Here is a 26,779-nt window from a genome sequence, read left to right as displayed (position 1 = left end):
TGCTGATGCACTTTAAAAACCATATTGGAATAATATACCTCTCAGAGGCATCCACTCCAGCTTGAATAGATTTGATGTTCCTATCTGTCTTGGGCTGTCAGAAAAATTAAAGCCCAATACTTAAAACATAGTATCTTAGAACATAAAAATCTCAGAAGCCCTTTGTGTGGGTTTTAATGCTTTATTTAGCATGCAAAAAAATTCAGGTTGTTTTACTTTTGCATTAATGGTAGCCTTTCAAGGTAGACTGATATTTCAAATAAATGCATAGATGTTGAACTCGGTATAGCTGTTGAATTCTGTGACCCACCTTCAGGTAGGCCGCCCCTGACCTGCCTGTTAATATGCAGGGTCTCCCCCACCCCCAGCTGAGGATTAACCAGAGCCTAAAAGCCAAGTGACCTGCTTTCTCCCAAGTCAGAGGCCTGTACTGACTTTTTGGCAACTTTGAGCTTGTACTGTAGGGTTACTTCCCAGGCCAGAAATTTGCATCAAAGGACTAAGAAAAATACATCCAAAAATAAACATGAAAGCCAAGACTTTGTGCCAGGAACTCCAGCCACACACATCCTGTTGGTTCTCCCGCCTCTCTGCTCACAGTTCTGCTGCTTTTAAACTGAGCGGAAGCCTGCTCGGCTGACTAGGGCTTCATGTCTGCCCCAGGCTCTCACTCCTCTGTCCGCCAGCCTTTCCACGGGGTGGCAGAATGATTCAGATCCAGAGGGGAAGGGAGTGAAGTTACTAGGAGGTAACTAAAGTTAAAAAGATCTATATACACATAGGCAGTCAGAGGCAATCAGAAAAGACTTCCTGAGCTTTCCCAGAGAAGCACCAGCCCCGGTTCTCTCTCGGGACCAAGATCCTCTTAACAGTAACAGATCCTAACAGGAAATTATCGGCGATGAAGGTGCATTTTGCTGTCCAGATAAAGGACAGCTCTTCACTGGATGTCTGAGAACACTGAGAAAAAGGAAAAGAAGAACGCATGCCCTGCAAGGTCAGGATGGATTCTTATCTATTCTTTAGTGGGGAAATAATTACATGTCGCAGCTTGCAGTTTGGTTTTATACTCTAAAACATCTCTGGCTTTTCTAATGAAGTTCCACCAGACCTAAATATGTACCATGGCACTGACATAATTTGATTTCATCTTTATTTGTGGGGACAGAGTGGTAGGGGGGAGTAGTGACTTGTGTTTCTGATGGTGAAGGATTTGTTTATTTAGCCGGATGATCTTAAATGTTTCTAGAAGATAAAGATATTTGTTCTTAATTAGGCAGAGTTACATTTATCACATTAATATTAAATACATGTATTTAGTGAATGGCATCTATTAAAAATGAATTTGGGGCAAGGAAACAGATTGAAAGTGATGGTATTTCACCCTCTGAATGCCTGCAGCTCTCAGACGATATGAAGTCCTTAGTGTTTATGGGAAACTCGGCTACATTATTGATGACTTGCAGTCCCACCAGCTCTGAAAGCTGTGGTCTCACTGTTTCTCAGATGATGACCAGGGGATCTGAACAGATCAAGGCTTGGCTGGCAGGTGCCAGAAGTGCCCAGATGTTGCTGGTAGGGCTGTTGGCAGGGTGCCGTAAGCAGTGTCATTCCTTCTTAGCCAGTGTTCCTTTGGGTGTTCATTTCAGGAGTGTGCAGTGGACATTCATGTGTTCTAGGAGTTGCTGTTGGTAGAGGCTTTGAAATCCTTCCTCTGGTTGTACATGTGCCAGCATGCTATTGACAACTTGTCCCCACCCTCTCCCTACACTTTAACCTAGCAGTACCCCTCTTCTCTCTCTCACCTGTCAGGCTGCATACTTGCTAAAGAGATGCTCAGCTCAATGTTAATTGATGCTTCCTGGGAATTTCTCTAGAAGCTTCTGTCATTCTTAGCAAGCAGACTTGGCTCCCACCATGGGGAGATACAAAATGCACCGTATCTGTCTTTCTGGCTTAGGATCTAGCATAGAAGACAGACAAACATGAACACAAATCACCCTGATACCAAACTGAAAGGTACTACAGGAAAGATAGAGGGTTCTGAAGGGTATATGGGGGCGGGAGGGGAGAGATTCATTTCCACGCAGGCTATCATTTCATCCAAAGACAAAGAGATCTGGTGAATTCTTGTGTGGCTAACAAGGCCGTTTTTCAGCTTCCCTGAAGGACTGGGGTCAGTTAACCAAATTATAGTGTTTGAGGCAGCCTTGTCCTAAGGGACTGACCACACAGAAGAGGTTGGGCTTCCTCACTTGTGTCGCGCTGGCCGGCCTTCTCCCGTCCTGGGCTGCTTGTCCCAGCTTGTTTAGGGGTCTGCCTGCTCTCTTGAGGGTGTCATGCGTTATACTTCCAAATGTCTGGCTTTGTGTTTTGTTTGTTGTTTAGTTATCACTGGAGAAATCTGTTCTGAAGTTTAATGGGTCCCTCAGGCAAAGGCAGTGTGAGTTGGGAGAACTTTTAAGAGCTTGAGACTTTCAGAAGGAACTCGTGGTGTGGGCTGGGGATACTGTTAAGCTCTTTATGTGTCAGGAGCCCTGTGGTCATGGGACTTTCCTACTCTCATCAGGCCGAATTCCACTCCTGTGTAGTCTGCAGGCCCCCGTGGAGGGGTTAGGGCCCAGTCACCAGGGCAGGGTGTCTGACACTGAGGAAAGAGCAGCAGGAAATCCTGCCCCAAAGTCGGCAGCTCCAAATTCCTGCAGTCTTGCTTCGGTTGCTCTCACTGACCTCAGTGTTTTGAGCTGTCTAGCTCAAACCAATAAATGCAAGACAGACCTTCTGAAGGCTCTTGATGTGGTTGAATGTTCTGGCCTGAAATTCTGAACTATTCCTGGTTTCACCCAAGTTTGCTGAATGCCTTTTTGGAAGGCTTCCTGGGCCACCTATTTGTAAGATAAATATACCTTTACTGAAATCCTGCCTTGCTGACAGCAATGGTCCAAGTTACTGTTGAATGTTAGGTGCCTTATAAGTTGAACAATTTAGCGCCTTCCACTCGTCTTTTGGTTTGCATATTCAAGGTGGCACAGCCACAGATTATGTGAATGGAAAGAATAACGTATAGGCAGCAGTTGATATAGTATCAGAATATGTGACTTGAAAAGCAAGAACTTTTTTATTTCTTTCATCATTTATAATTGTAATTCATAAAACTAGTTCCATGTTAGTATTTCCTGGGAGTTGTTAGAAAATTCCCATGATGGGCCATCTCTAGACCAATGAAACTAGGGCCTCTAGATGGTAGGGGCTAGGCATCAGAGCTCCTTAAAACCCCCCAGCTGGATCTACCGAGAACCCCTGTCTTCCAGCACCGGGCTCAGGTATCCACTCTGCAGCTCTGCGCTCGCTGCTCCTGTGTGGCCCTGGCAGGCATCTGTGCCCTGTGCTAAGGCTTTACGACTGAATGATATGTTGGTTCCTTACTAGTCTGTGTTAACTTTTCCAAGTGCTGTTATTCCTTCCCTTTTGCAGACATTCTTCTTCCAAACTGGGGTTTCTGCCAGATTTAAGTGATAATGGCCATCAGTACTTTAGAGACTGAGTGAGTGGCATTTGTTTGAGGCTTTGTGATTAGACATTGCCTATGTGGTCTGGTTATTAAAAGTGCAAGAAGAAGGTGCAAAATCACTGCCAAATTCCAGTCCTACAAGCACACATTCTCTTAGTTGTAAGGATAATGATATCTTCATATACCATGCAGCTCCTGGAAAATTTCACTGTGATCTTGTAAGAGATAAGAGTGAAAAAGGCAAATTGTATCTTAGTGTTATTATGAAAAGAGTTTTGAACTCATGAACTCCTAGATCCCTGATCTGTCCCTGGACTATACATTGAGAATCACTTAAGATAAATTCCCAGAACAAGAAATACTAGTTGAAGGGTATGAAAACTTTTATGGCTCTTGATAAATATGATCACATTTATTTTCAATGGTTTTTATTCTGCCACCAAGAGTATTTGAGCATTCCTATTACATCCAGCCTTGGTCAGGATGACCATTTTATGTATGTTTATTTATATATATGTGTATATACTTATACACACACACTCTCTCTTAGCTCAGCTGGTAAAGAATCTGCCTGCAATGTAGGAGATCCCAGTTCGATTCCCAAGTCGGGAAGAGCCCCTGGAGAAGGGATAAGCTACCCACTCTAGTATTCCTGGGTTTCCCTGGTGGCTCAGATGGTAAAGAATCCACCTACAATGCAGGAGACCTGAGTTCGATCTCTGGGTTGGGAAGATCCCTTGGAGGAGGGCATGGCAACCCACTCCCGTATTCTTGCCCGGAGAATCCCCATGGACAGAGAAGTGTGGTGGGTTACAGTCTTTGTCATCTCAGAGTCAGACACAACTGAGCGACTAAGCACAGCACATGTGTGTTTTTATTTCCATCATATTGTTATTGTGTTTGATTACTGCTGAGATGGTGGAGATTTTCTTCAGTATTTCTTTACTGATTATACATACAGCCTCTTTCAGGACATGTTACTCATATATAGATTGGCATTTATTTATCCATTTATGTGAATGCTGTATTTTATCAAGACATTGACCCTTTCTGGTATTTCCTTCAAATATTTTTTTCTTGGTCTGTTTTCATTTTTCATAATATTTAATGTATATAACTTCTAAATCCATTAAATCTACCACAGTTTTCCATAAATACCAAAGGTTTTGTCATAGGAGATGGAATATTAAGCAAGAGGACCATTAATAATTGAAAATTAATAAAGTAAAATCCTTACAGGAATTCCTAATAATAATTGCACTACCTGGTGAGTCCTGGTGTTGTTAATAATTTTTTGGAGATGTTTTAGCACAGCTGGGAATTAATCTCCTTCATATTCACTTTCTTGCTTTCTGCTTTTGCTTTATATTTTGTTATTCCTCATCCTGGCCTCTTTTACATACTTCTTTTAGGTCTGAAATGTCAAACTTGTCTCTTTCCTCTTCTAACTATTTATTCAAACTTTCAAACATTCAGAAAAACGGAGAGTTCACTGGGTCACGATGAAAGTCTTGGTCTTGCTTCCAACCAATTCTGTGTCTTCAGGAATGTCACAATCTTCCTAAACCTCCTTCATAAAAATCATTTTTAAAAAAGGGTGAGGAAGACAATAATCCTATCACAAATGGTTGCAAGGAAGAAATGATGTGATGTAATCTATCTCTTAGCCCCAAAGAAGCATCCAGTAAATGGCCTGGGAAGTAGTGAAGGCTGAACACACAGATGGAGCTGGAGTTCAGACACGTGGGCCTGCTCAGTCACATGGTGCTGCTTTCATGCTGCCTGGGGAGAGGTTCAAGCTATGTACCTTGGCATTCAAAGTTCTCTAAATTTGAAGGATGAGAATTCATCCTTTTCCAGCCACATTGCCTCTACTAATTTATACACATACTCACATCAGCCTAAATCATGCCAGCAAGCATTAGCTGTGCATCCACTAAATGCCAGGGGCTGCGCTAGGCATGGGGACAAAGATCTGAACAGGCTGTGGCCCTCGAGGAGCTTTCAGTCTAATGAAGAGAAATATATGAAAATAAATCTTACAGTATGGATAGACACGAGCTCCAGCAGAGGCTCATGCAGGGGCTGGAGCTGGGAGGAGAACAGAGTATCTGCCAGGGACAGTTGGAGAGTTGCCAGAGTAAAACCTCCTCTCTGAGCTGCCATCGTGAGGCTACCAGTGTGATTGACAGAAAGATGCTGCCGGACACAGGTAAAGGATCCAGGTGCCACAGGTGAAACACACCAGTGTTCTGATGGGACACAAGTGGGTCATAGCTGGTCTCTCAGTGAGAGGGTAAGCTTCTCTCGTCGTCAAGTTCTTCATGGAGACAAGAGCCCGTCAGAACCTCCTGGCCTTTCCTGAGAAGAGAACAGGGTTGTTTTCTTTTTTTTTTCATTTAAGTATAGTTGATTTACAATGCTTCATTGATTTCTGCTGTACAGCAAAGTGATTTAGTTATACATATATATATACACTGTTTTTCATATTTTTGCATTATGGTTTATTATAAGATATTGAATATAGTTCTCTGTGCTATGCAGTAGGACTGCGTTGTTTATCCATATGGCAGAAAGTGAAGAGGAATGAAAAAGCCTCTTGATGAAAGTGAAAGTAGAGAGTGAAAAAGTTGGCTTAAAGCTCAACATTTAGAAAACGAAGATCGTGGCATCCAGTCCCATCACTTCATGGGAAATAGATGGGGAATCAACATTCAGAAAATGAAGATCATGGCATCCGGTCCCATCACTTCATGGGAAATAGATGGGGAAACAGTGGAAACAGTGTCAGACTTTATTTTTCTGGGCTACAAAATCACTACAGATGGTGACTGCAGCCATGAAATTAAAAGACGCTTACTCCTTGGAAGGAAAGTTATGACCAACCTAGATAGCATATTCAAAAGCAGAGACATTACTTTGCCAACAAAGGTCCATCTAGTCAAGGCTATGGTTTTTCCTGTGGTCATGTATGGATGTGAGAGTTGGACTGTGAAGAAGGCTGAGCGCCGAAGAATTGATGCTTTTGAACTGTGGTGTTGGAGAAGACTCTTGAGAGTCCCTTGGACTGCAAGGAGATCCAACCAGTCCATTCTGAAAGAGATCAGCCCTGAGATTTCTTTGGAAGGAATGATGCTAAAGCTGAAACTCCAGTACTTTGGCCACCTCATGCCAAGAGTTGACTCATTGGAAAAGACTCTGATGCTGGGAGGGATTGGGGGCAGGAAGAGAAGGGGACGCCAGAAGATGAGATGGCTGGATGGCATCACTGACTCGATGGACGTGAGTCTCGGTGAACTCCGGGAGTTGGTGATGGACAGGGAGGCCTGGCGTGCTGCGATTCATGGGGTCGCAAAGAGTCGGACACGACTGAGTGGCTGATCTGATCTGATCTGATATATAATAGTTTGCATGTACTAATCTCAAACTCCCAATTCATCTCTCCCCAACTCTTCCTCCTATTGACAGCCACAAGTCTGTTCTATACCTGTGAGTCTGATTCCTAGATAAATTCATTTGTGCCATATTTTAGATTCCACATATAAGTGATATCACAGGGTATTTGTCTTTCTCTTTCCAATTTATTTCATGTACTATGATAATCTCTGGGTCCATCCTTGTTGCTGCAAATGGCATTATTTCATTCTTTTTTATGGCTGAGTAGTATTCCATTGATTATATGCACCACATCTGCCTTGTCCATCCACCTGTTGATGGACATTTAGATTGTTTCCATGTCTTGGCTGTTGTGAATAGTGCTGCTATGAACATAATGGTGCATATCAGAACACAGTTTTTTTTTTTTTAATTTTATTTTTAAACTTTACATAACTGTAGTAGTTTTGCCAAATATCAAAATGAATCCGCCACAGGTATACATGTGTTCCCCATCCTGAACCCTCCTCCCTCCTCCCTCCCCATTCCATCCCTCTGGGTCATCCCAGTGCACCAGCCCCAAGCATCCAGCATCGTGCATCGAACCTGGACTGGCGGGAAGATTTGGGAGAATGGCATTGAAACATGTAAAATATCATGTATGAAACGAGTTGCCAGAACACAGTTTTTTATTTCTTTCTTCACCTTCCTGAAGTCCTTCTCCAGCTTTTCCAGAGACTAGCTGTGTAACTGTTTGCTCCCTGGAGCAAAAACACATAACAAACCCAGAGACTGAAGGTCACATCTTCAGTGAAACAGCCCCTAACAGACCCCAACTTCAGGTTTACTAACTACTTCTCCAATCCTGCCTTCCCAGTCTCTTTGCTGAATGTTCCCTTTGCTTCCAACCACCTGTTTCTCCCGCTGTCCCATGATCCAGCCTGGACGATGTCTCCTCTGACATTTCCCAGACCCCTCCCCTAGATCAAGTGAACAGCATCGAGAAGGAATGACAGCAGCCCCTTCACACAGGGGTTTCTTCTTGGCAGTTCATTTTCTTAATCAGATCTGTCTGTGACTGGATGGCTGGGAGCAGTCTGAGTGTCCTCCTGAGGAGCTGGGGATCCAGGTGATCAAAAAGACAAGGATGCTGAGAAGGACAGGTTGAGATCAGATCAGGGGCTGGGCATCAGGACGGCCAGCATCTGGGCTTGCTGAAGTTCATGGGAAATGAAGGCCCAGAGCACTGCCATTCTTCAAGCAGACTGAGAAACCTGGGAGCCGAGAGGCGCTGGGACCAAGAGACCCCTGAGCAAGAGGCCAAATGTGGCTTCAAGACTGACCCAGAGTGAACTAAGTACTATTACAGACACGCTTAGGGGGTCCACTTGGCTTCTCCCAGGTTTGGAGGCCTGCAGGGCTTCATGAGTTAGGACTTCCAGTGGGGGCTCTGCAGAACCTGGTGCAACCAGGGTTCCTAGTGGCTATCAAGCCTGGGTTCTTGGGTCACAGAAGGTGGCAGTGAAGATAATAAACAATCAGTATTAAAATTAGAATAGTTTTATTTGAACCAAACTGAGGACCAGCCCAGAAGCCAGCTCCTAGGTTACTCTGAGATGATGCTCTGGAGATGCAGGGTTTTCAGCACAGTTTTATGTCTTGTCAGAACAAAGATCATTAAACAAGTCAGGGATATATTTCTTTTTCAAGGTTTCAAAATAAGCAAACCAGACTAGCACATGTACAGCCAGTCAGTGTGGCCTTGGCACCTGGGAAGGGAGTCTTATCACTGAAGGAGAACCAGCATTAGCGTCCCAGGAAGGGATGCATTTAATCTTTGTCTATAACATGGACGTTCTCTTCTGGTTAATACACCTTTTTCTTTAATAATTAGAGCAGATATACAATGTTTGTTTGATAGTCTGCAAACAGGCAATTTTAATTAGCATAAAATTCAACTTAACTCATGTGTAAGCCAGAATGACTCCCCTATATCTCAACATGTGAAAACGTCTTTTATCAGAGGCATAGAATGCTCCACATCACTCCATGTGTTCTCTCCGGGACTTGAGGGAGTCTTCTCCCATCTTATGTAGGAGGAAGGTAAGCCCCCTAGAGCATCCTATTTGAAGGGTCCATGGCATCTGTCAAAAGGGCAGATCTGTGTGAGAAACATCGTGATTATTAGTATTTTGCATTTGCATGGTGGGTCTCTCTATGTGAATAGTAATTAATGATAAAACGTGAATTTTATTGACCATCAACTGAGTGCCAGCAGTCAGTCTCATCTTTTTTTACATATTAATTATTTAGCATTAAATTAGTGCCAGCTTAGTCTCAAGAATATAGTTTAAGTATCCTGAATTCAGTTGTGGAGAAATCTGGCCTAAAAAGAGCTTTCTGTTAGCTTAGGAAAAATTTATGGTTACACCCAAATGTTTGTGTTTTGTCCTGAAGTAGTAGAATAACTTTATTTGGTCCATTGGCACATAGGTCTGTGGGTAGAGTCAGGAAAGAGGAATCGTCCAGAGCAGGTGCTTCTTCTCTGAAATTTGTGGGCCCCGGGAGTTTATGGAGCAGTTACTGAGAAATCTGCAAACCTCATATTTTTGTGTGTGTACATTTTTCTGAAAAGAAGGCCATCCTAAACTGAAAGAGTTCTGTTGCTTCCAAGGAAATTAAGGACCATTTTCCACAGAATCAAAATGATCCAGACCAGATTAGATAGCATGTTTATGTGGGAGAATGCAATGAACCTTTACTCTTAATTTAATGCATCTTTATAGACTTAGTGATGGTGCAATTGGAGATAGAAAAATAATTTTCATTGTGGCTCTAAGGTTTTGCCATTGTTATCTAGAAACTTTTTGTAATGAAAAAGAAGTAATTAGAAAAAATGCCAAGTTCTGTGGTCAAAATGAAAATGCTAATTTATGGATCCATTGTCCCTCTAAATAGAGCATATTTGAATATTTTGTATTCAGGTCCAAAATGATTGAACTTTAATAATTTTTCATGTAAGTGTGGTTTTGAATTCTCAGTTCCATACTCCTCCCCGCCCCCCATCCACATTTAATGATGCCCATAAAACTAACTGGACAATTTTAGACAGGGGTACTTTTATTTTTTTCTTTTCCTCATTCTTTTTTTAAAAAAAATTTTATTGGGGTGTAGTTGCTTGTAAGTTTCAGGTATACAACAAATTAAATCAGTTATACATAATATCAATACATATATCCGCTCTTTTTTTCCCCTTAAGATTCTGTCCCATATAGGCCATATAGGTTATTCCCTGGTAACCACAAGCTTGTTTTCTATATCTGTACTTCTATTTTGTAAGTAAGTTCATTTGTACCCCCCTTTTCTTAGATACAACATATAAGCGATACCATATGATATTTAACTTTCTGTGTCTTCGCTTTGTATGACAATCTCTAGGTCCATCCATGTTGCTGCAAACAGCATTTCGTTCTTTTTTGTGGCTGAGTAATATTCTTTATCCTTTCCTCTGTTGATGGACATTTAGATTGCTTCTATGTCCTGGCTATTTTACATAGTGCTGCAGTGAACATTGGGGTACATGTATCTTTTCCAGTCATGGTTTTCTCCAGGTACATGCCAAGGAATCAGATTGTAGGTCATATGGTAGTTCTAGTTTCCGTTTTTTAGGAACCTCCATGCTGTTCTCCATAGTGGCTGTATACCAATTTACATTCCCATCAACAGTGTCAGAGTCTTCCCTTTTCTTCTCTCCAACATTTATTGTTTGTAGATCTTTTGATGGCCATTCTGATGGATGTGAGGTGGTACTTCATTAGAGTTTTGATTTTCAGTTCTCTAATTAGTGATGTTGAGCCTCATTTCATGTGCTTTTTGGCCCTGTGTATGTCTTCTTTGGAGAAACGTCTATGTAGATCTCTTGCCCATTTTTTTATTGGGTGGGTTTTTTTTTCCTTTGATATTAAGCTGTATACGCTGTTTGTATATTTTGGAGAGTAATGCCTTTTCAGTTTCTTCATTTGCAAATATTTTCTCCTATTCTGATGGTCAGGCAATGATATTTTTAAAAATTAGCTAAAGCATGGCCCATTATTTGGCAAAACTAATACAATTATGTAAAGTTTAAAAATAAAATTTAAAAAAAAAGACTATCTTATTTTTTTATTTTAGAGAAATGTAATTTATTGAGACTAGGGAACACATGCATTTGGTAAAAATAATAATAATAATAATTCTAAAATTAGGGTAGGGTATTTATAATGAACGTATAGTTTTCTCTCACCCCTGCCCCCAGCCACAGCTATCTCCTGCAGTAGCAACCCCCTGTTTTGGGGCATCTTCTGTAGAATATTTTATGCAGAATATTCTTTGATTAATTACTGGGCAAGACTTCCAAAGCTGATAATTGACTTTTTTCTCAACCCCTTAAAGAAAGAAAAAAAATTTTTTTAGTGTTCTAAAATTTCAGGATATTTTGTATCACATTCTTTACACAAATTGACCCTAGCATACCTGCCAGGATTTTAGTTTACTTTCTCTGTTTGCTTTACTATTTCATTAAATTCCAACAACTTGAATCTCCTATCAGCATCATCTGATCTTTTAAATTTGAGAACTTAATTGCAAAGTGTAACTATGGTTCAGTTCGAAAAATTCTAGCCAAGCATGTAATAGGCTTTGTGGTAGAATATTAGTTTTTCATTATTGAGAACTGAAAGTTTGAAAATTCAAACTAATGTACATGTTTAGCAATATTAAACATATGAAAAGTGTAAAAATGATACTTCCTTCAATAGAGAGGTTTAATTATTATGACTCTAGGATATCCACATTGATATCTTGCTAGTAAATAAAACATGGGAAATTCTTTTGGCATTAATTTTATAAGAAGTTATTTCTGTTAATAACCTCTGTTCTTGCATTTCCTGAGTTGTTGTATGCGTGCCAGTGAAGGCAAGCGTCCCTTGGGGTGTATATGACCTGGCAAGCATCCCTTGGGGTGTATATGGCCTGGCAAGCGCCCCTTGGGGTGTATATGGCCTGGCAAGCGCCCCTTGGGGTGTATATGGCCTGGCAAGCGCCCCTTGGGGTGCATGTGGCCTGGCAAGCGCCCCTTGGGGTGCATGTGGCCTGGCAAGCGCCCCTTGGGGTGCATGTGGCCTGGCAAGCGCCCCTTGGGGTGCATGTGGCCTGGCAAGCGCCCCTTGGGGTGCATGTGGCCTGGCAAGCGCCCCTTGGGGTGTATGTGGCCTGGCAAGCGCCCTTGGGGTGCATGTGGCCTGGCAAGCGCCCTTGGGGTGCATGTGGCCGGGCATCCGTGGCCCTTGAGAGCATAAATATTTATGTTGATACTGCAGCTGTCATGAATTGAGTTCATAAAATTGGGCTTGGGTTTTTTAATCTGACATATTATTCTTGCTTAATTTCTTTGTGCTGACTATGATTCAAGTGCTATAAATCAGTGAGTGTTTTGCCCACAAAAGAAAAAGAGAGTAGGAATAATATGAAATATGGCCTTTGTTTTTACTAAAAGTGTTTCTTCATTTGGGTACCTGTTTTTTTTTTTTTCTCCAGCTGCTAGCCCCCAGATCTTGTCATGTTTTTTTAAAACAGCTCTATGATGATGATTTGAAGTAAGGGGTAGCATAAAGCTCATAAAACTAAAATGTGAAAGAAGTGAGCGGTATGGTTTAAAAAAAAAAAACTATTCTTTTAAAATGCAGAAGTAGGACATATGTATACAAAGTCAAAGAGTATAAACAAGGCTGACTACATAATTTGTGGGGCCCAGTGCAAAATAAAAATGTAAGGTCTCTTTCCACAGAGGAAAAAAAAGGGTACTAAAATATAAAGCTTTTCCCTTTCTTCTTTCTTCTTAATCTGAACTCATCATTTTTCTTGTTTACTATATAATGTTGTTCTAAGTAAAGACAAATTTTAAATTTAAATTATTAGCACAGATTTACTCTTTATCTTCCCGCAGTGCAGTGCTAGAAAAGCGACACTAAGAATATTTAACTTGTATGTGGAATTAGTGAAATTACACAGTTAGAGTTTCCTAGTTCATACATGCATAGGTGTTTCATTTTTTAACCAGAAGAGTGGAAACCATGCACAAAGCTGATTCACCCGTTTTCATTTCTTCAGTTGATGCACACACCTTCTGCCCACATTCGCCCTCTTTAGCTTACGGATAAGGAAGGGAAGACTGAAAGGAAAAGGACTGAGTTGTCCTAGCTTTCCTTCCTCCTCCTCATTATTTTCAGTGTAAGTGGCTGGCTAATCCAGGGAAGTAACACGAATAAGGAAGGCTAAGATAGCATTCCTTTGTCAGTGCTTTGGCATTCTTGTTCAGAGCAAGTCTGGTTATCCCAGAAAGCTGAGACTCTGGCTGTAGCACCAGGATTTACTCATTGGAAGATGTAACATGCTTACCTTGTACTTTGACTTATGTTGCACTCCCAGGCAGCAAGAGTCCACCTGAATTCTGTCCTCGGGAGGCGTGTGAATGCTGTATGTAACAGGGCATCAGGAAACAGTAGGCATGCATACTGCACTGTCTCCTTCATCCACACACATGCCCCGCTGTCCCATTGGACTTCACTTACAAAGCACATGTTCAAAGACAAAAGTATCAAGAACTTCAAGATGGTGACTGCAGAGCATTAAACTTTGCAGAGCCTGAGTGTGGGGCCCCGTGCCAGCTCCCTCACAGTCCTCACGCTCATGGAGCCAGCCCTGAGTATAGAAAGGCATGAAATAGAAAAGAAGTGTCTTCCTTTTCCTTTCCCACCCACATTCCCAGCTCTTCTTACCAAAGGAAATCATCTTGTTTCTTTCTTTCTTTTTTTTTTTTTTTTTGTTTGTAAAATTAAATCACTGTCACCCTTTAAGCACTGCATTAAAAAATTCCAGCTTTTCTATAATCATGACATAATGCCCACTATGATATTCAGTGAAAATGAAATAAAGATGCTAACTCCTTGAAACCTACAGGAATGTGCCACATTCACTTTTGCCTCACTGACTTTTTTTTAAATTTATTTTTTTATTGAAGGATAATTGCCTTACGAATTTTGTTGTTTTCTGTCAAACCTCAACATGAATCAGCTATGGGTTTACATATATCCCCTCCCTTTTGAACGTCCCTTCCATCTCCCGCCCCATTCCACCCCTCTAGATTGATACAGAGCCCCTGTTTGAGTTTCCTGAGCCATACAGCAAATTCCTGTTGGCTATCTATTTTACATATGGTAATGTAAGTTTCCATGTTACTCTTTCCATACATCTCATCCTCTCCTCCCCTCTCCCCCGTCCATAAGTCTGTTCTCTATATCTGTTTCTTCATTGCTGCCCTGTAAATAAATTCTTCAGTACCATTTTTCTAGATTCCATATATATGCATTAGAATATAATATTTATCTTTTTCTTTCTGATTCACTTCACTCTGTATAATAGGTTCTAGGTTTATCCACCTCATCAGAACTGACTCAAATTTATTCCTTTTTATGGGTGAGTAATATTCCACTGTGAATATGTACCACAACTTCTTTATCCATTCATCTGTCGATGGGCATCTAGGTTGCTTCCATGTTCTAGCTATTGTAAATAGGGCTGCAATGAACAATGGGATACATGTGTCTTTTTCAATTGTGGTTTCCTCAGGGTATATGCCTAGGATTGGGAATGCTGGGTCATATGGTGGTTTTATTCCTAGTTTTTTTAAGAACTCTCCATACCATCCTCCATAGTGGCTGTATCAATTTACACTCCCACTAACAGTGCAGTACTCTTGTCCGGCGAATCCCATGGACGGAGGAACCTGGTAGGCTCCACCCCATGGGGTCACTAGGAGTCGGACATGACTGAGCGACTTCACTTTCACTTTTCACTTTCATGCATTGGAGAAGGGAAATGGCAACCCACTCCAGTGTTCTTGCCTGGAGAATCCCAGGGATGGAGGAGCCTGGTGGGCTGCAGTCTATGGGGTCGCACAGAGTTGGACATGACTGAAGCGACTTAGCAGCAGCAGCAGCAGCAGCAACAGTTCAGGAGCGTTCCCTTTTCTCCACACTGTCTCCAGCATTTATTGTTTGTAGACTTTTTGATGATGGCCATCCTGACTAGTGTGAGGTGATATCTCATTGTAGTTTTGAGGAAATCATCTTGTTTCTTCATGAACATTTCAGATACTTAAAGCTGGACATAGCTATAGATAGGTAGATGCATACATGTGAAGTGGTAGATTAAATATGACCACAGATTCTTTGCAGCTTTTCCAATCTAGAGATGGAGTTTGCTTTTCTCCTTTTGAATCCAGACTGGGACTGAGATGTGCTTTGACCAATAGAATGCTAGGGGAGTGATTTGACTTTGCATGTTGGCCTGTACAGACCCTACAGTTTCATGCTTGTGCTCTGGGAGTATTTCCTCCCTTGTGCAGAGATGCCCAAAATGAAGAACCACGTAGTCCAGTCTAGTCATTTCAGCCACACCAGCTGAGGCCCCGGAGAAGTGAGTCCATTTTACCTCATCCCTTCACCCCCACCCAAGCTGACTCCAACTACCTGAGTAAGCTCCAGTGATACCAACAGAAGAACCACCTAGAGAGCCCAACACAATTATAAGAAGTAAGTCATTGTTTGAAGCCATTAAATTTTGCAGTGGTTTGTAATGAGCAATAATGATATATACATTAAAAATATTTAAATTTGCATACTTCCATAAATGGGATTACATCATTCACAGTGTCTATAGCTTGCTTTTTTCCACTGAGAGACCCTTCTGTCTCAGGCCATTCAGATTAACCACGTTATGCTTCAGAGTTTTCTACTGGCTGGATTATTCTAGTTATTTAACCTATCACCCTGTTGACGGACAGTTATGTTGGTTTGTGTTCTTATAAACAGTGCTTCAATGTCCGTGTGTATGGACATTCTTATACATATATCTGGATGTACTTTTGTGGGGTAAATACTTACCTGTGGAATTATATGGGCATTATGTGAAGTTTAAAATCTGGTGAGTATTTTCTGATTACACTGCAGAAAATCTATGCTAGTTTATACTCTTCTCAGTGTATAAGCATACTGTTTTACCATTTCTTCAACACTAATTTCAAAGTTTGAAAAATTTGCCAGGGAAAAAGGTGGAGTCTTAATATTATTTTGTTTCCTTAATCATGAGTGAAGGAAAGCATCTTCTTTTTTAGCATTTTATTTATTTTTAATTGAAGGATAATTGCCTTACATCATTGTGTTGGTTTCTGCCATACATCACCGTGAATCAGCCAGAGGTATACATATGTCCCCTCCCTCTTGAGCTTCCCTCCCACCCCACCCTTCTAGGTCACCCAGGTTTGAGCTCCCTGAGTCATTCAGCAAATTCCCACTGGCTATCTGTTTTACGTATGATACTGTATATATTTCCATGCTGCTCTCTCCATTTGTCAATACGTTCATCAGGACCATCTTTCTAGATTCCATATTTGTTTTTCTCTTGCTAACTTCACTTTGTATAATAGGCTGTAAGTTCATCCACCTCATTAGAACTAATTCAAATGTGTTCCTTTTTATGACTGAGTAATATTCCATTGTATGTATATACCACAGCTTCTTTATCCCTTCATCTGTTGATGGACATCTAGGTGAGAAAGCATCTTTTGAAATATCCCTTGGCATGTCATATTTTTTTTAAATCTCCGAATGACTGGTTCATATCCTTTGTCTGGTAATCTATTGTCATATGTGTTGAAATAGCTTTTCCAAGTTTTTGTTTGAGATATATTTTGCAACCAGGCATTTATGACTGGGAAAATGTTTCCTGACTTGCTTTATGATTTTCTTCCTCAAGACATTCATTTCATTCATTAATTTTTTCCTCTAATCTCCCTCTTGAACCATGCCCCAGTTACACATCCCTGAAGACATATTACTATAAAGCAAAACTTTCAGACATTTTGTTGTCTACCACTTCTTCTGGAAATTATTTTAATTTACACAGTTAATGTTTTTATCCTTTTGCTTCTGGGGAGACACTTCTTCAGGAAGCTAATCTCAAGTTAGTTGGTTGCTGGATCTGTTAGCTTCAAAGTACAATTCCCAGCCATAATTCATCGTTATCTATTTGGGTGGTGTTGGAGAAGACTCTTGAGAGTCCTTTGGACTGCAAGGAGATCCAACCAGTCCATTCTAAAGGAGATCAGTCCTGGGTGTTCTTTGGAAGGAATGATGCTGAAGCTGAAACTCCAGTACTTTGGCCACCTCATATGAAGAGGTGACTCATTGGAAAAGACTCTGATGCTGGGAGGGATTGGGGGCAGGAGGAGAAGGGGAAGACAGAGAATGAGATGGCTGGATGGCATCACTGACTCGATGGATGTGAGTTTGAGTGAACTCCAGGAGTTATTGATGAACAGGGAGGCCTGGCGTGCTGCAATTCGTGGGGTCGCAAAGAGTCGGACATGACTGAGCGACTGAACTGAACTGACTGAACAGGGAAGAGTACATTTAAAAATTATATCACCTGCTGTTTTTCTTGGCCTGATCAACAATCGGCATTTGGTACAAGGTCTCTTATTTTCTTTAAAGATCTGATACTTTTTGTGGAATTGTAGAGTTGGAGTTAAAAATCTTGGATAAAGGGTTGAAGTAATTCTACTTTTGTTCCAGGATCTGATCATTCACAGGTGCTCAGTGTGTTGCCTATTAGTCATTCTAGAAAAACAGGATCAAACCAAGTGTGGAAGACAGCAGAGGCAGCTTCAGAAACCTCAGAGGAAGGAGCATCTAAGACAGGGTGTATGGGGACTTCCCTGGTGCTCCAGCAGTTAAGACTCCATGCTTCCACTACAGGAGGTGCAGGTTAAATCCCTGGTTGAGGAACGGAGATCCTGCATGCTGCATAGTGCAGCCAAAAAAAAAAAAAAGTGATTTATAGAATATCATTTCTACATTGTTCCTTGTTTCTACATTGTTCTTCAATCACAATCTGTCCTAATATGCAAGTTCATAAATGAATAGAGGGGACAGTTTTTCAGGTGGAAACCACATGGCCTGGGTGTCAGACAGACTTGGGTCAAATGGGATTTTATCACTCCCTGGCTGTGTGATATTGAGCCAGAAGTTTGCACCCCAGTTTTCTCACCTATTAATAGGATAAAACATAGCTTGTATTGTTGAGAGAGTCTGATGTCTACTGCATAGGTAAACACTGAACAAAAGAATTTCATTAACTTTAGATATATAATTTGATTTACTATGTTTTATGAGCATAAATCATTAGAGTACATTCTCAGTGTTTGTGAGAAATTAAACATTGATAAATTGCTTTTTAAAAAACACACAATTCTATAATAATAAGATCTCTTAGCCATTGTCCATTTCTTCTTCTAAAGTCAAAGTCTCAGTGGCAGTGGAAGATTGGGGTCATGAAAGAGCTACGGCTAGAGAGGTTTTCATTGTTCTAAGGTTTCCATTTTCAGACTGGAGTGTGGGTTGGGTCTACAGCTGGAAAGAGAATGAGATTGAACATCCTTCTTCCAACTTTCTCTGACCTTGAATGAGGGTGATCTTTCTGGCCATTCTAGACCTTCTGAACAGCAGTGAAAAGTGGGGTAACTCCTGACTTATATTATGGAAATATACTCTCTGTGCAATTAAAGATGTCACACCTGGGTGTAGACTTGACTTATTTGAAAAACGCGAATTGATAAAGAGCAAACAATCTTGGCAACAAAACTTTTCCTAGTAGCTTTCTTCAGGTGCCCAAAACTGCTCATGTTTGGACATGTATGTCTGCATAAATAGATGCAAAATATACTCACTCCTGCCTCCCGGCACTGAGTTCTGCACCAGAGTAACTGTCACTTCCAAGAGATATGCCAGAATAAGCTGAAAGGGGATGAGTCTCTGTGCTTTGAGGTTGGAGGTTTGGTGCTTTGAAACCACCAGACATCACCCGGACAAGGGGTCAGTAGAGCGGGCCCTTGGTTATATTAATAGCTCTTTGTCACATGATGCCTCAAATGTGACACCAGGGTAAGCTCACAGCCCCGTCTTCCCTTCTTATGGGGTGATTAGACATGCTGTGTTTGGGTGTTGCCAGGTAGTTGAGAATAACAACACTGCTTTGGTAGGAAGGGTATTGTCCCGAGGTGTGGCATCCTTCTGACTTCCTCCCCCACCCCCACCCCCAGGGGAGTGCTTCCTGCTTCCCATCTGAATGATGAGTCATGCGAAGAGCTTGAGGACGTGACACACACGATCACTCAGGCCATAATTAGTTGAGTGGCATGTATGACAAATTGCTTTTGTGTGCACGTATCTCATCCAGGTAGAGCCAGGAAATGCATGAAGGGCTGAAAATAGCTCATGGCTACATGGGAGTGTCTTTGATGCTCGTGCTTTCAACATCCACAAGTGTCGCATCAAAGCAGTCATGTTTCCTAGCATTCTCATTGCAGATCCAAAGATGCTGGTGCTTTCTATTTCTTATGATTTCTGACAACTGGGAAACATTTTTAGAGTTAACACTGAGCGAGAGACTCATCAGGTGTTTGATGTATGCCTGAGACAGACCTAGGCATGAACTCCTGTGACACAAAAAACCATGTGGCCAGGAGAACTGTCATGTGAGAGAACTCCATGGGTTATGTAAGGAAGATGGCTCATGTGTATTAAACTGTGTCCTTCTAGAACTTGAGCATTAGCATTAATTATATGTCAAGAACCATGGTAAGTGCCTCTATGTATTATTGTGTATAATCCTAACTCTGATAACCAGTCCATTCTGAAGGAGATCAGCCCTGGGATTTCTTTGGAAGGAATGATGCTAAAGCTGAAACTCCAGTACTTTGGCCACCTCATGTGAAGAGTTGACTCATTGGAAAAGACTCTGATGCTGGGAGGGATGGGGGGCAGGAGGAGAAGGGGACGACAGAGAATGAGATGGCTGGATGGCATCACTGACTCTATGGATGTGAGTCTGGGTGAACTCCAGGAGTTGGTGATGGACAGGGAGGCCTGGCGTGCTGCGATTCATGGGGTCGCAAAAAGTCGGACACGACTGAGCGACTGAACTGAACTGAACTGAACTCTGAGTTAATGAGATAATAATAAACATAAGATTAGCTACGTGCCTAATGTTTACTGTGAGTTTGTCATTATGCTAAGTAGGCATCATATATATTATTGTCTCATTTAATCCTCCTAATAACCCTGGCTGGTAGGGATTATTAATCCATTTTATATGTAAGAGGTCTGAGACTTGGAGAGATTAAGGAACTTGCCCAAGCTTGAATGGCTAGTAAAGTGAAGAAGGTAGGAGTTGAGCTAGTCTTATCTGACTTCGCACCTCATGATTTGGGCTGTACTGTTTCTCTCTTACTGTCCTGTGATCAAACAATGTCAGCAACAAACCAACCAACCAGACAGACAAGCCAATAAACAAATAAACCAACCCCAAAAAAACCCCAATTTCAACCCTGTTGAATGCAATATATGTAAGAAAAATACTTATATTTACTCATCAGCAGCCTAAATACATGGTGTAGTGTTTCATTCTCATTGACATTTATGAAGAAACTGCAATCTATAACATCAAGTTAAATTCAACAAATATGAAGTGGCTACTGTGCTGATCATGCTTCTTATAAGACCCTGAGGTGAAAAATCAAGAGATACTTCCGAAAAATCTAGAGATACTTTGTGTAAGATATTTGTTTTTATTTTAGCCCTTCCTGTTATTTCCTACATACATATCATTGGAAGGTCTTCCTTCTGTTTTCCTGAGAGATGAGATATGTTTATGTCTCTGTAAAAATCATGATGTGAAAGACCATCCACCTCAGAAATGTCTTCCTCATTTCAACCTCAGCCCACTTTGTAGGGATCTCAAAGTCCTGGTTGGTCCATCGTACCAAGATGATCAAATAATCCAACCTCTAAATACACTGGGAAATTAGAGTGAAAGATAACCTACCATTTGTCACCTTTGTTTTGCCTGAAATGTGTTTTCATTCTAAAATGATCAATTTAGAGAAAATGAAGTAATATACCATTCTATATCAGCTTTTGATTATTTGATTTATGACCAAAAGGAAGAATCCTGAGGCAGCTTTGTCTAAGGAATCTAATGCATAGTATAAAGCAAGTATTTAAACTTAAGGTCTTTCTGAACATGCTGGTGATGAGTACCATATTTAGTTTTTACTGCATGAAGTGAAGTGAAGTTGCTCAGTCGTGTCCGACTCTTTGCGACCCCGTAGACTGTAGCCCGCCAGGCTCCTCTGTCCATGGGATTCTCCAGGCAAGAATACTGGAGTGGGTTACCATTTCCTTCTCCAGGGGATCTTCCCGACCCAGGGATCGAACCTGGGTCTCCCGCATTGCAGGCAGACACTTTAACCTCTGAGCCACCAGGGAAGATATGCCTTTTTTAATTTTATCATAGGGTTGGCTTTGTTCTGGAGGTGATTCCGGAAGACTTTATAGACACATTTTTAATATAATTTGGAGATACAGGACACCCCAAATACTTTCTCTGCCCTAGGCATTTTGTTCACACTTGTACAAATTTATCTCAAGTCTAGAAAGGTATGTCACATTTACCAAACACCCAGTCATGGGGGAGAACCAGGGGAAAGAATTGCATGAAACACGCACGTATTGGAGAAAACCAAACCCAATTTACTTGTACCTTATGTTGTTCTTTACTGCACTTATTTTTTCTTAAGCACAAATTAACCACAGCTCTCGAATGTGGGCAATAAATAAGACTGTCTCCTAACCCCTACCCTGATCCCCACACACCAAGCAGAGAAAAGCCCCTTCCTTGTGTAGAGCTCCATGCCCCACCCTCAACTTAGCAGCAACAAACTGAGAATCTCCATTTATACTTTTACTTTTAACGAAAGAAATATACTGAGGATATTATTTGTGATAATTTAGAAAAATGGTTGAGCTTCCTTATAAAGCCAGGTCCTTGGTTTACTGATATTTTGGGCTTTAGTAGGAAACTTTATTTCCTCATTCATAGAATATTATTGAATATTTAGTAGGGTCACATCATCATTCAAATGACACCCAGAAAATATGACATATTAAGTCTTATATATATATATACACACACATATATTTAAAAGTTTAAAAATACTAACATTAAAGGAGATAATGGATGGACCAAGAAATGATGAATAATGTCATATTTTCATCTTCGTAAGTGCTTAAAACCTACTTTTTGGGGGGTTTTGTTTTATCTGTAACTCAAAGCTTTTGTAAAGTCATACTTCCCCTATTGAAATCATTGAGCATGAGAAGAATTCTGTTCAGATTATCCTTGGGTCCAAATTACTCATTATATGTCTTCCGTTCCATTAAGCCTCTGTGTTTGCTTGCTTTTTGTTTCTGACTCTCTATTCCTATGAGAGCTGGTTCAGAGGTTCTGGGAAGGAGAGTGTCTACTTCTGTATCTCTAAAGAGTTTCCTCTAGGGAGGAAAGCTGTTCTCTTAACCGAGCGTGCAAGTCTGGAAGGCAGAGGAGCAAGTGGGCCCTCACCTTGTAGTGCAGATTAGCCTAATCAGCCTGGTTCATGCGTAGTAAGTACCCTGTGTCTACTTGATCTTTTGCATGATCCCTATTCTACCCATTTAATGATGAATCCTTTGGTTTGGGGGTCTTTTGTGCTGTTAGTTTTTGATATTTTTATTGTCCACTTTATCTTCTAGAATTCTGTGCAGTGTTGGAGTGGTCTATTCAGTAATTTCCAAGTCTCAAAGACTGAGTGGGAAATTCATGACCAGTAATTGTCACATCATAGGCACTTAAAGTTTATTAAATAAACAGTTGTAAACACAGATACATATTTTAATCAAAATAGTATTGTTCTTTTATAGGAAAGAAAATACAATGGAAAAACACCAAGTGAGGTAGCCTTCTCCTTCCACCTTAGGGCCTTTCTTGGAGAAACTGCCTTGAGATGTCCTGATGCTCTAGCGCCTCCCCCCGTCTTTACAGTAGAGTAGATCCAGAAGCAGGTCCAAGGAGCTTATCAAACAGGTTTCCCCACGGCCACCATGCTAGGCAGTGGCAGAGCCAAACCTGCTTTGGTATTTCCCCATTGCTTGCCTTAGAATACAAATATACACACAATTTTGTATGTAATTTTAGGCATGAACTTAATGAAGCCCATCCAGTGACAACCATGATCCCCAGTTTAAGAAGTCCTGATACAGATCATATTTGACAGGGAACATTCTGCCTATCTCTAAATCCTCCCATATTCTAATTATGCTTGAGTAATTACACAACCATAGAACATGGATAGTTACTGTCACTTCTCAAAACTCCCATATACAGTTTAATTATTAACAAAGGAACGTCCCAAAGAGACATATAAATCTACATACAAATCTACACCAACGCACACCAATGTGCGTGTGAAAACACACGCACATACTCTTGAACTTAAACTGGTAATTTTAAAAGCATCTACTTTACTCAGTAGTAAAGCAGTTTAAAGTCTTGAAAAGTTTAAATTTCCTACTGCTACCTGATCCTCCATTTAAAGATAATTTTCATTGTCTTTTTTCCTATTTTTTTTAATATTAAACGTGTCATGATATCATGTAAGTACCTACAATATGCATTTTACTCTGGAGACTAGAAAATTATCCATTGAGATATATATATATATATAGAGAGAGAGAGAGAGAGAGACCTCCTATTATGTATAAGGTATTCTGATAAGTGATAGGAAAGTGTTCTCAATAAACAGAGGCATGGTCTTCTCTTTCAAGGAGATTATGGTCCATTATGGTAGGTCTTTATTGAGTGCTGTTCAAGCTTCAAGCAAGAGAGAGACAGAGATCATTTGGGGTGAGCTTAAGATCATGAACAAGGTGAGATCTGTACTGAGCTTTTGAAAGCCAGGTAGGATTTGAGAAAGCCAAAAAGAAGGGGAGGGCATTTTAGTCTATTCCGGTTACCTATTGCTACATAACAAACCACCCCAACATAGTCACTTAAAACAATCATACTCTTCTTTTGCTCATGAATCTGCAACTAGGATCAAGCATAGTAGGTAGCTGGGCAGGGAGTTTGTTTCTGCTCCATGTAGGATTGTCCGGGGCAGTTCAGAGGATGGTTTGGGACTGGAATCAACTGAAGGCCGCATGTCTATGAGCTGATGCTGGTTTGTCAGCTGGGACAAACTGGTGCTAATGACCAGAGCACCATTGCAGGCATTTCATGTGTTTGAGATTGTGGCCCCGAATACCCATTTTATAGATGAGAATACTGATGCTCGAAAGTTACCCAAGGCTCCCACAGGAGGATCTCTTTTCTGGCCAAAACATTGAGACCTTCTCTGTGACCACCAGCTTGATCTCAAAATAGGTACACATGAAATGTTTGCAGAAACAGACCTTGCTCTGACACCAACTGGTTGGTTAGCTTATCTCTGATGGCTGCTAGTATTTTTGCCATTAGCTTGTAAATCCTTTTCAGTCAGGGTCAGTGTGGCATCTTTAGATTTAATGCAGTTGGTATAAATGTAAGGCAAAAACTTTCATGCACACTCCTCAAGGTAGGCTGAATCTTACGGTTGGTCGTTGTGCACTTCCGGGACTGTCAGGTGCCCTGTGTGCGCAGTGCACTGGGAGCCTTGGAGCAGGCACAGTCTACCAAGGCCTGAGTGCCGGTGGCCTCGCTCTGTCCTCTCCTGGAAACCTCATCCTAATGACTTGACCTGGAGCAGAGTCTGGGTTAAATCTCTTACATCTGTAGATGGTTTTCAGGTGCCACCTGGGAGTGTGGGTCCTAGCGGGGACGGGCACTCAGGCAGTAAAGACAGGCTTCCATCGCTGGTTTGTCCACTGTGTGGGCAGGCTCTGCTCAACGTAGGGGGGAAAATTACTCCTGGGTTTCTGACCTCCTCTCGTGCGCTTCCTTCGTCTCCTCCTCCTCACCGTGAATCAGCTGTGTGCTTCTCAAGCATGAGATTCAATTACTTTTATTGTTGGGTTTGGCTGTGATTATCTTTAATGGTCAGAAAATTATCCAGTGTCTAAAAAACACAATTTAAACATTCAGCCACAGTGTGTTCCTGTGATTTTGGGCTGGCAGTAAGGATTTCTTCTGAGGAGGTCTTTTAGACATTTGGCATTTAGTACTTGCTCTCCAAATACTGTTTCACAACTGGAAACCTGAAAGGTTTTTTTTTCTAGTTCATTCAATACCAGGTATATTTTAAGCAATTCTAAAATGAGAGTATCAGTTTAATGTAATCTTTGAGGTAGAAAATATTTTACAACTCAACATTCTTACTTCCTATGTACAGCAATCAAATACATGAGTCCTGAGCATGTTCAGACCCTGGTTCTAGCTCTAAATCAGTGGGCATCTATGGGCAACTGACTAAATTCTTTAGCAACTGTTGTCCCATTGGGGAATAGGAAAGAATGTTTTAACACACCCTTCAGATTGTCTGATAGAAATCCTGCTGCTGCTGCTGCTAAGTCGCTTCAGTTGTGTCCGACTCTGTGCGACCCCATAGACAGCAGCCCACCAGGCTCCCCTGTCCCTGGGATTCTCCAGGCAAGAACACTGGAGTGGGTTGCCATTTCCTTCTCCAATGCATGAAAGTGAAGCGTGAAAGTGAAGTTGCTCAGTCGTGGCCAACTCTTAGCGACCCCATGGACTGCAGCCTACCAGGCTTCTGCGTCCATGGGATTTTCCAGGTAAGAGTACTGGAGTGGGGTGCCATTGCCTTCTCCGGATAGAAATCCTGAGGCCAATGATATCAGTGAAAGAAGTAATCCAGGAATTATCATTGATCCCAGCGACCTAGGACATTTGCCATAGGAACCACATGGAAGTGATTCCAGGAGAGGCGGGCTTTTGGGTTCTGTGGAAACAGGCAGCCCTAGAGCCTTGTGGATCTGCAGAATTTTTGACTGAGCAGCAGGTATTTCATAATACGGCATGGTTAAATTCATGCCAGGAGGAGTCACTGCCTCCTACACTTTCAGGGAGTCAGGAAGCCTCTGGAGCAACACTTAATGAGATGGTCTGACAGCTTGGGAACGTCCCTTCCTGTGTTGTTTTGAATGGTGCCAGCCAGTTTCAACTGGGCAGAATTAAAATGCAAACCAAGCCCAGGTTTGTTTTTTTTTTTTAAATTAATATCTGATGTTTACCAACCAGGAAAAAAAATGAGGAGAGCATGCAGCAAACAAATTGCTGAGAGCTATGTTGTCACCTGGACTAAGACATCCTGACACGAGGCGGCTGGGGACAGCAGCTGGCCCCTCTGTGGCTACTGGGGAATGCATCTGGCAGATGGAAAGGAAATGTGAAAATGTTCCTCAAACACGGCCTTTAAAAAAAAGGAGATTTACAAAAAAAATTGAGGTAAAACACACATAACATGAAATTTACCGCTTTAGCCGTTTGAAGGTGCAATTCAGTGGCATTAAGTACATTTATAATATTTTGCAACCATCACCACTTTGTAGTTCCAGAACTGACTCAACACCTCATAAGGAAACCATTCCCATTAAGCAGCCACTTCCCATCCCCACTCCCTCCAGTCCTGGAACCACTAATCTGCTTTGTGTCTACAAGCAGACTTTTTAGGAAGGGGGATGGAAGGCCCTGAGGGTGGGAATGAGCAGATGGGGTGGGGGTTCTTTCAAATTTGGGCTTTTTTTGTTTTTGCAAACATGTAGCAGCCCCCTTCATACCAGCATGAGTATAAATGTATAACTTATGACTCCTCTTATAACACTTTTAAACAACGTTCAGGTATATTTTATGTATCATAAAACCCACCCATTTCAAGTATACAATTCCGTTAGTCTGTGTCCAGGCTGGTACAGCTGTCACCGTAGTCCA

General features: G+C 41.4%; 1 protein-coding gene across 5 annotated transcripts in view; it reads left to right on the top strand.

The window, feature by feature from the left end:
• Positions 1-26,779, top strand: part of RAPGEF4 (Rap guanine nucleotide exchange factor 4) — a 334,349-nt gene that overhangs the window by 86,253 nt on the left and 221,317 nt on the right. Inside the window, exon 1 of one of the 5 annotated variants that reach the window (XM_006063020.4) lies at positions 201-997. The exons of the other annotated variants lie outside the window; for them this stretch is intronic. Within the exon in view, the coding sequence (XP_006063082.2) occupies positions 986-997 (12 nt within the window). The 5' untranslated portion in view covers positions 201-985. Of the gene's footprint in view, positions 1-200; positions 998-26,779 lie in introns of those variants that run through there. 5 annotated transcript variants of the gene reach the window in all.

Source organism: Bubalus bubalis, chromosome 2 (genome assembly GCF_019923935.1).
Source record: "Bubalus bubalis isolate 160015118507 breed Murrah chromosome 2, NDDB_SH_1, whole genome shotgun sequence".
Classification (NCBI taxonomy): Eukaryota; Metazoa; Chordata; class Mammalia; order Artiodactyla; family Bovidae; genus Bubalus; species Bubalus bubalis.
Note: the sequence above shows the minus strand (reverse complement) of the source record. Positions and strands in the feature narration are given on the sequence as shown.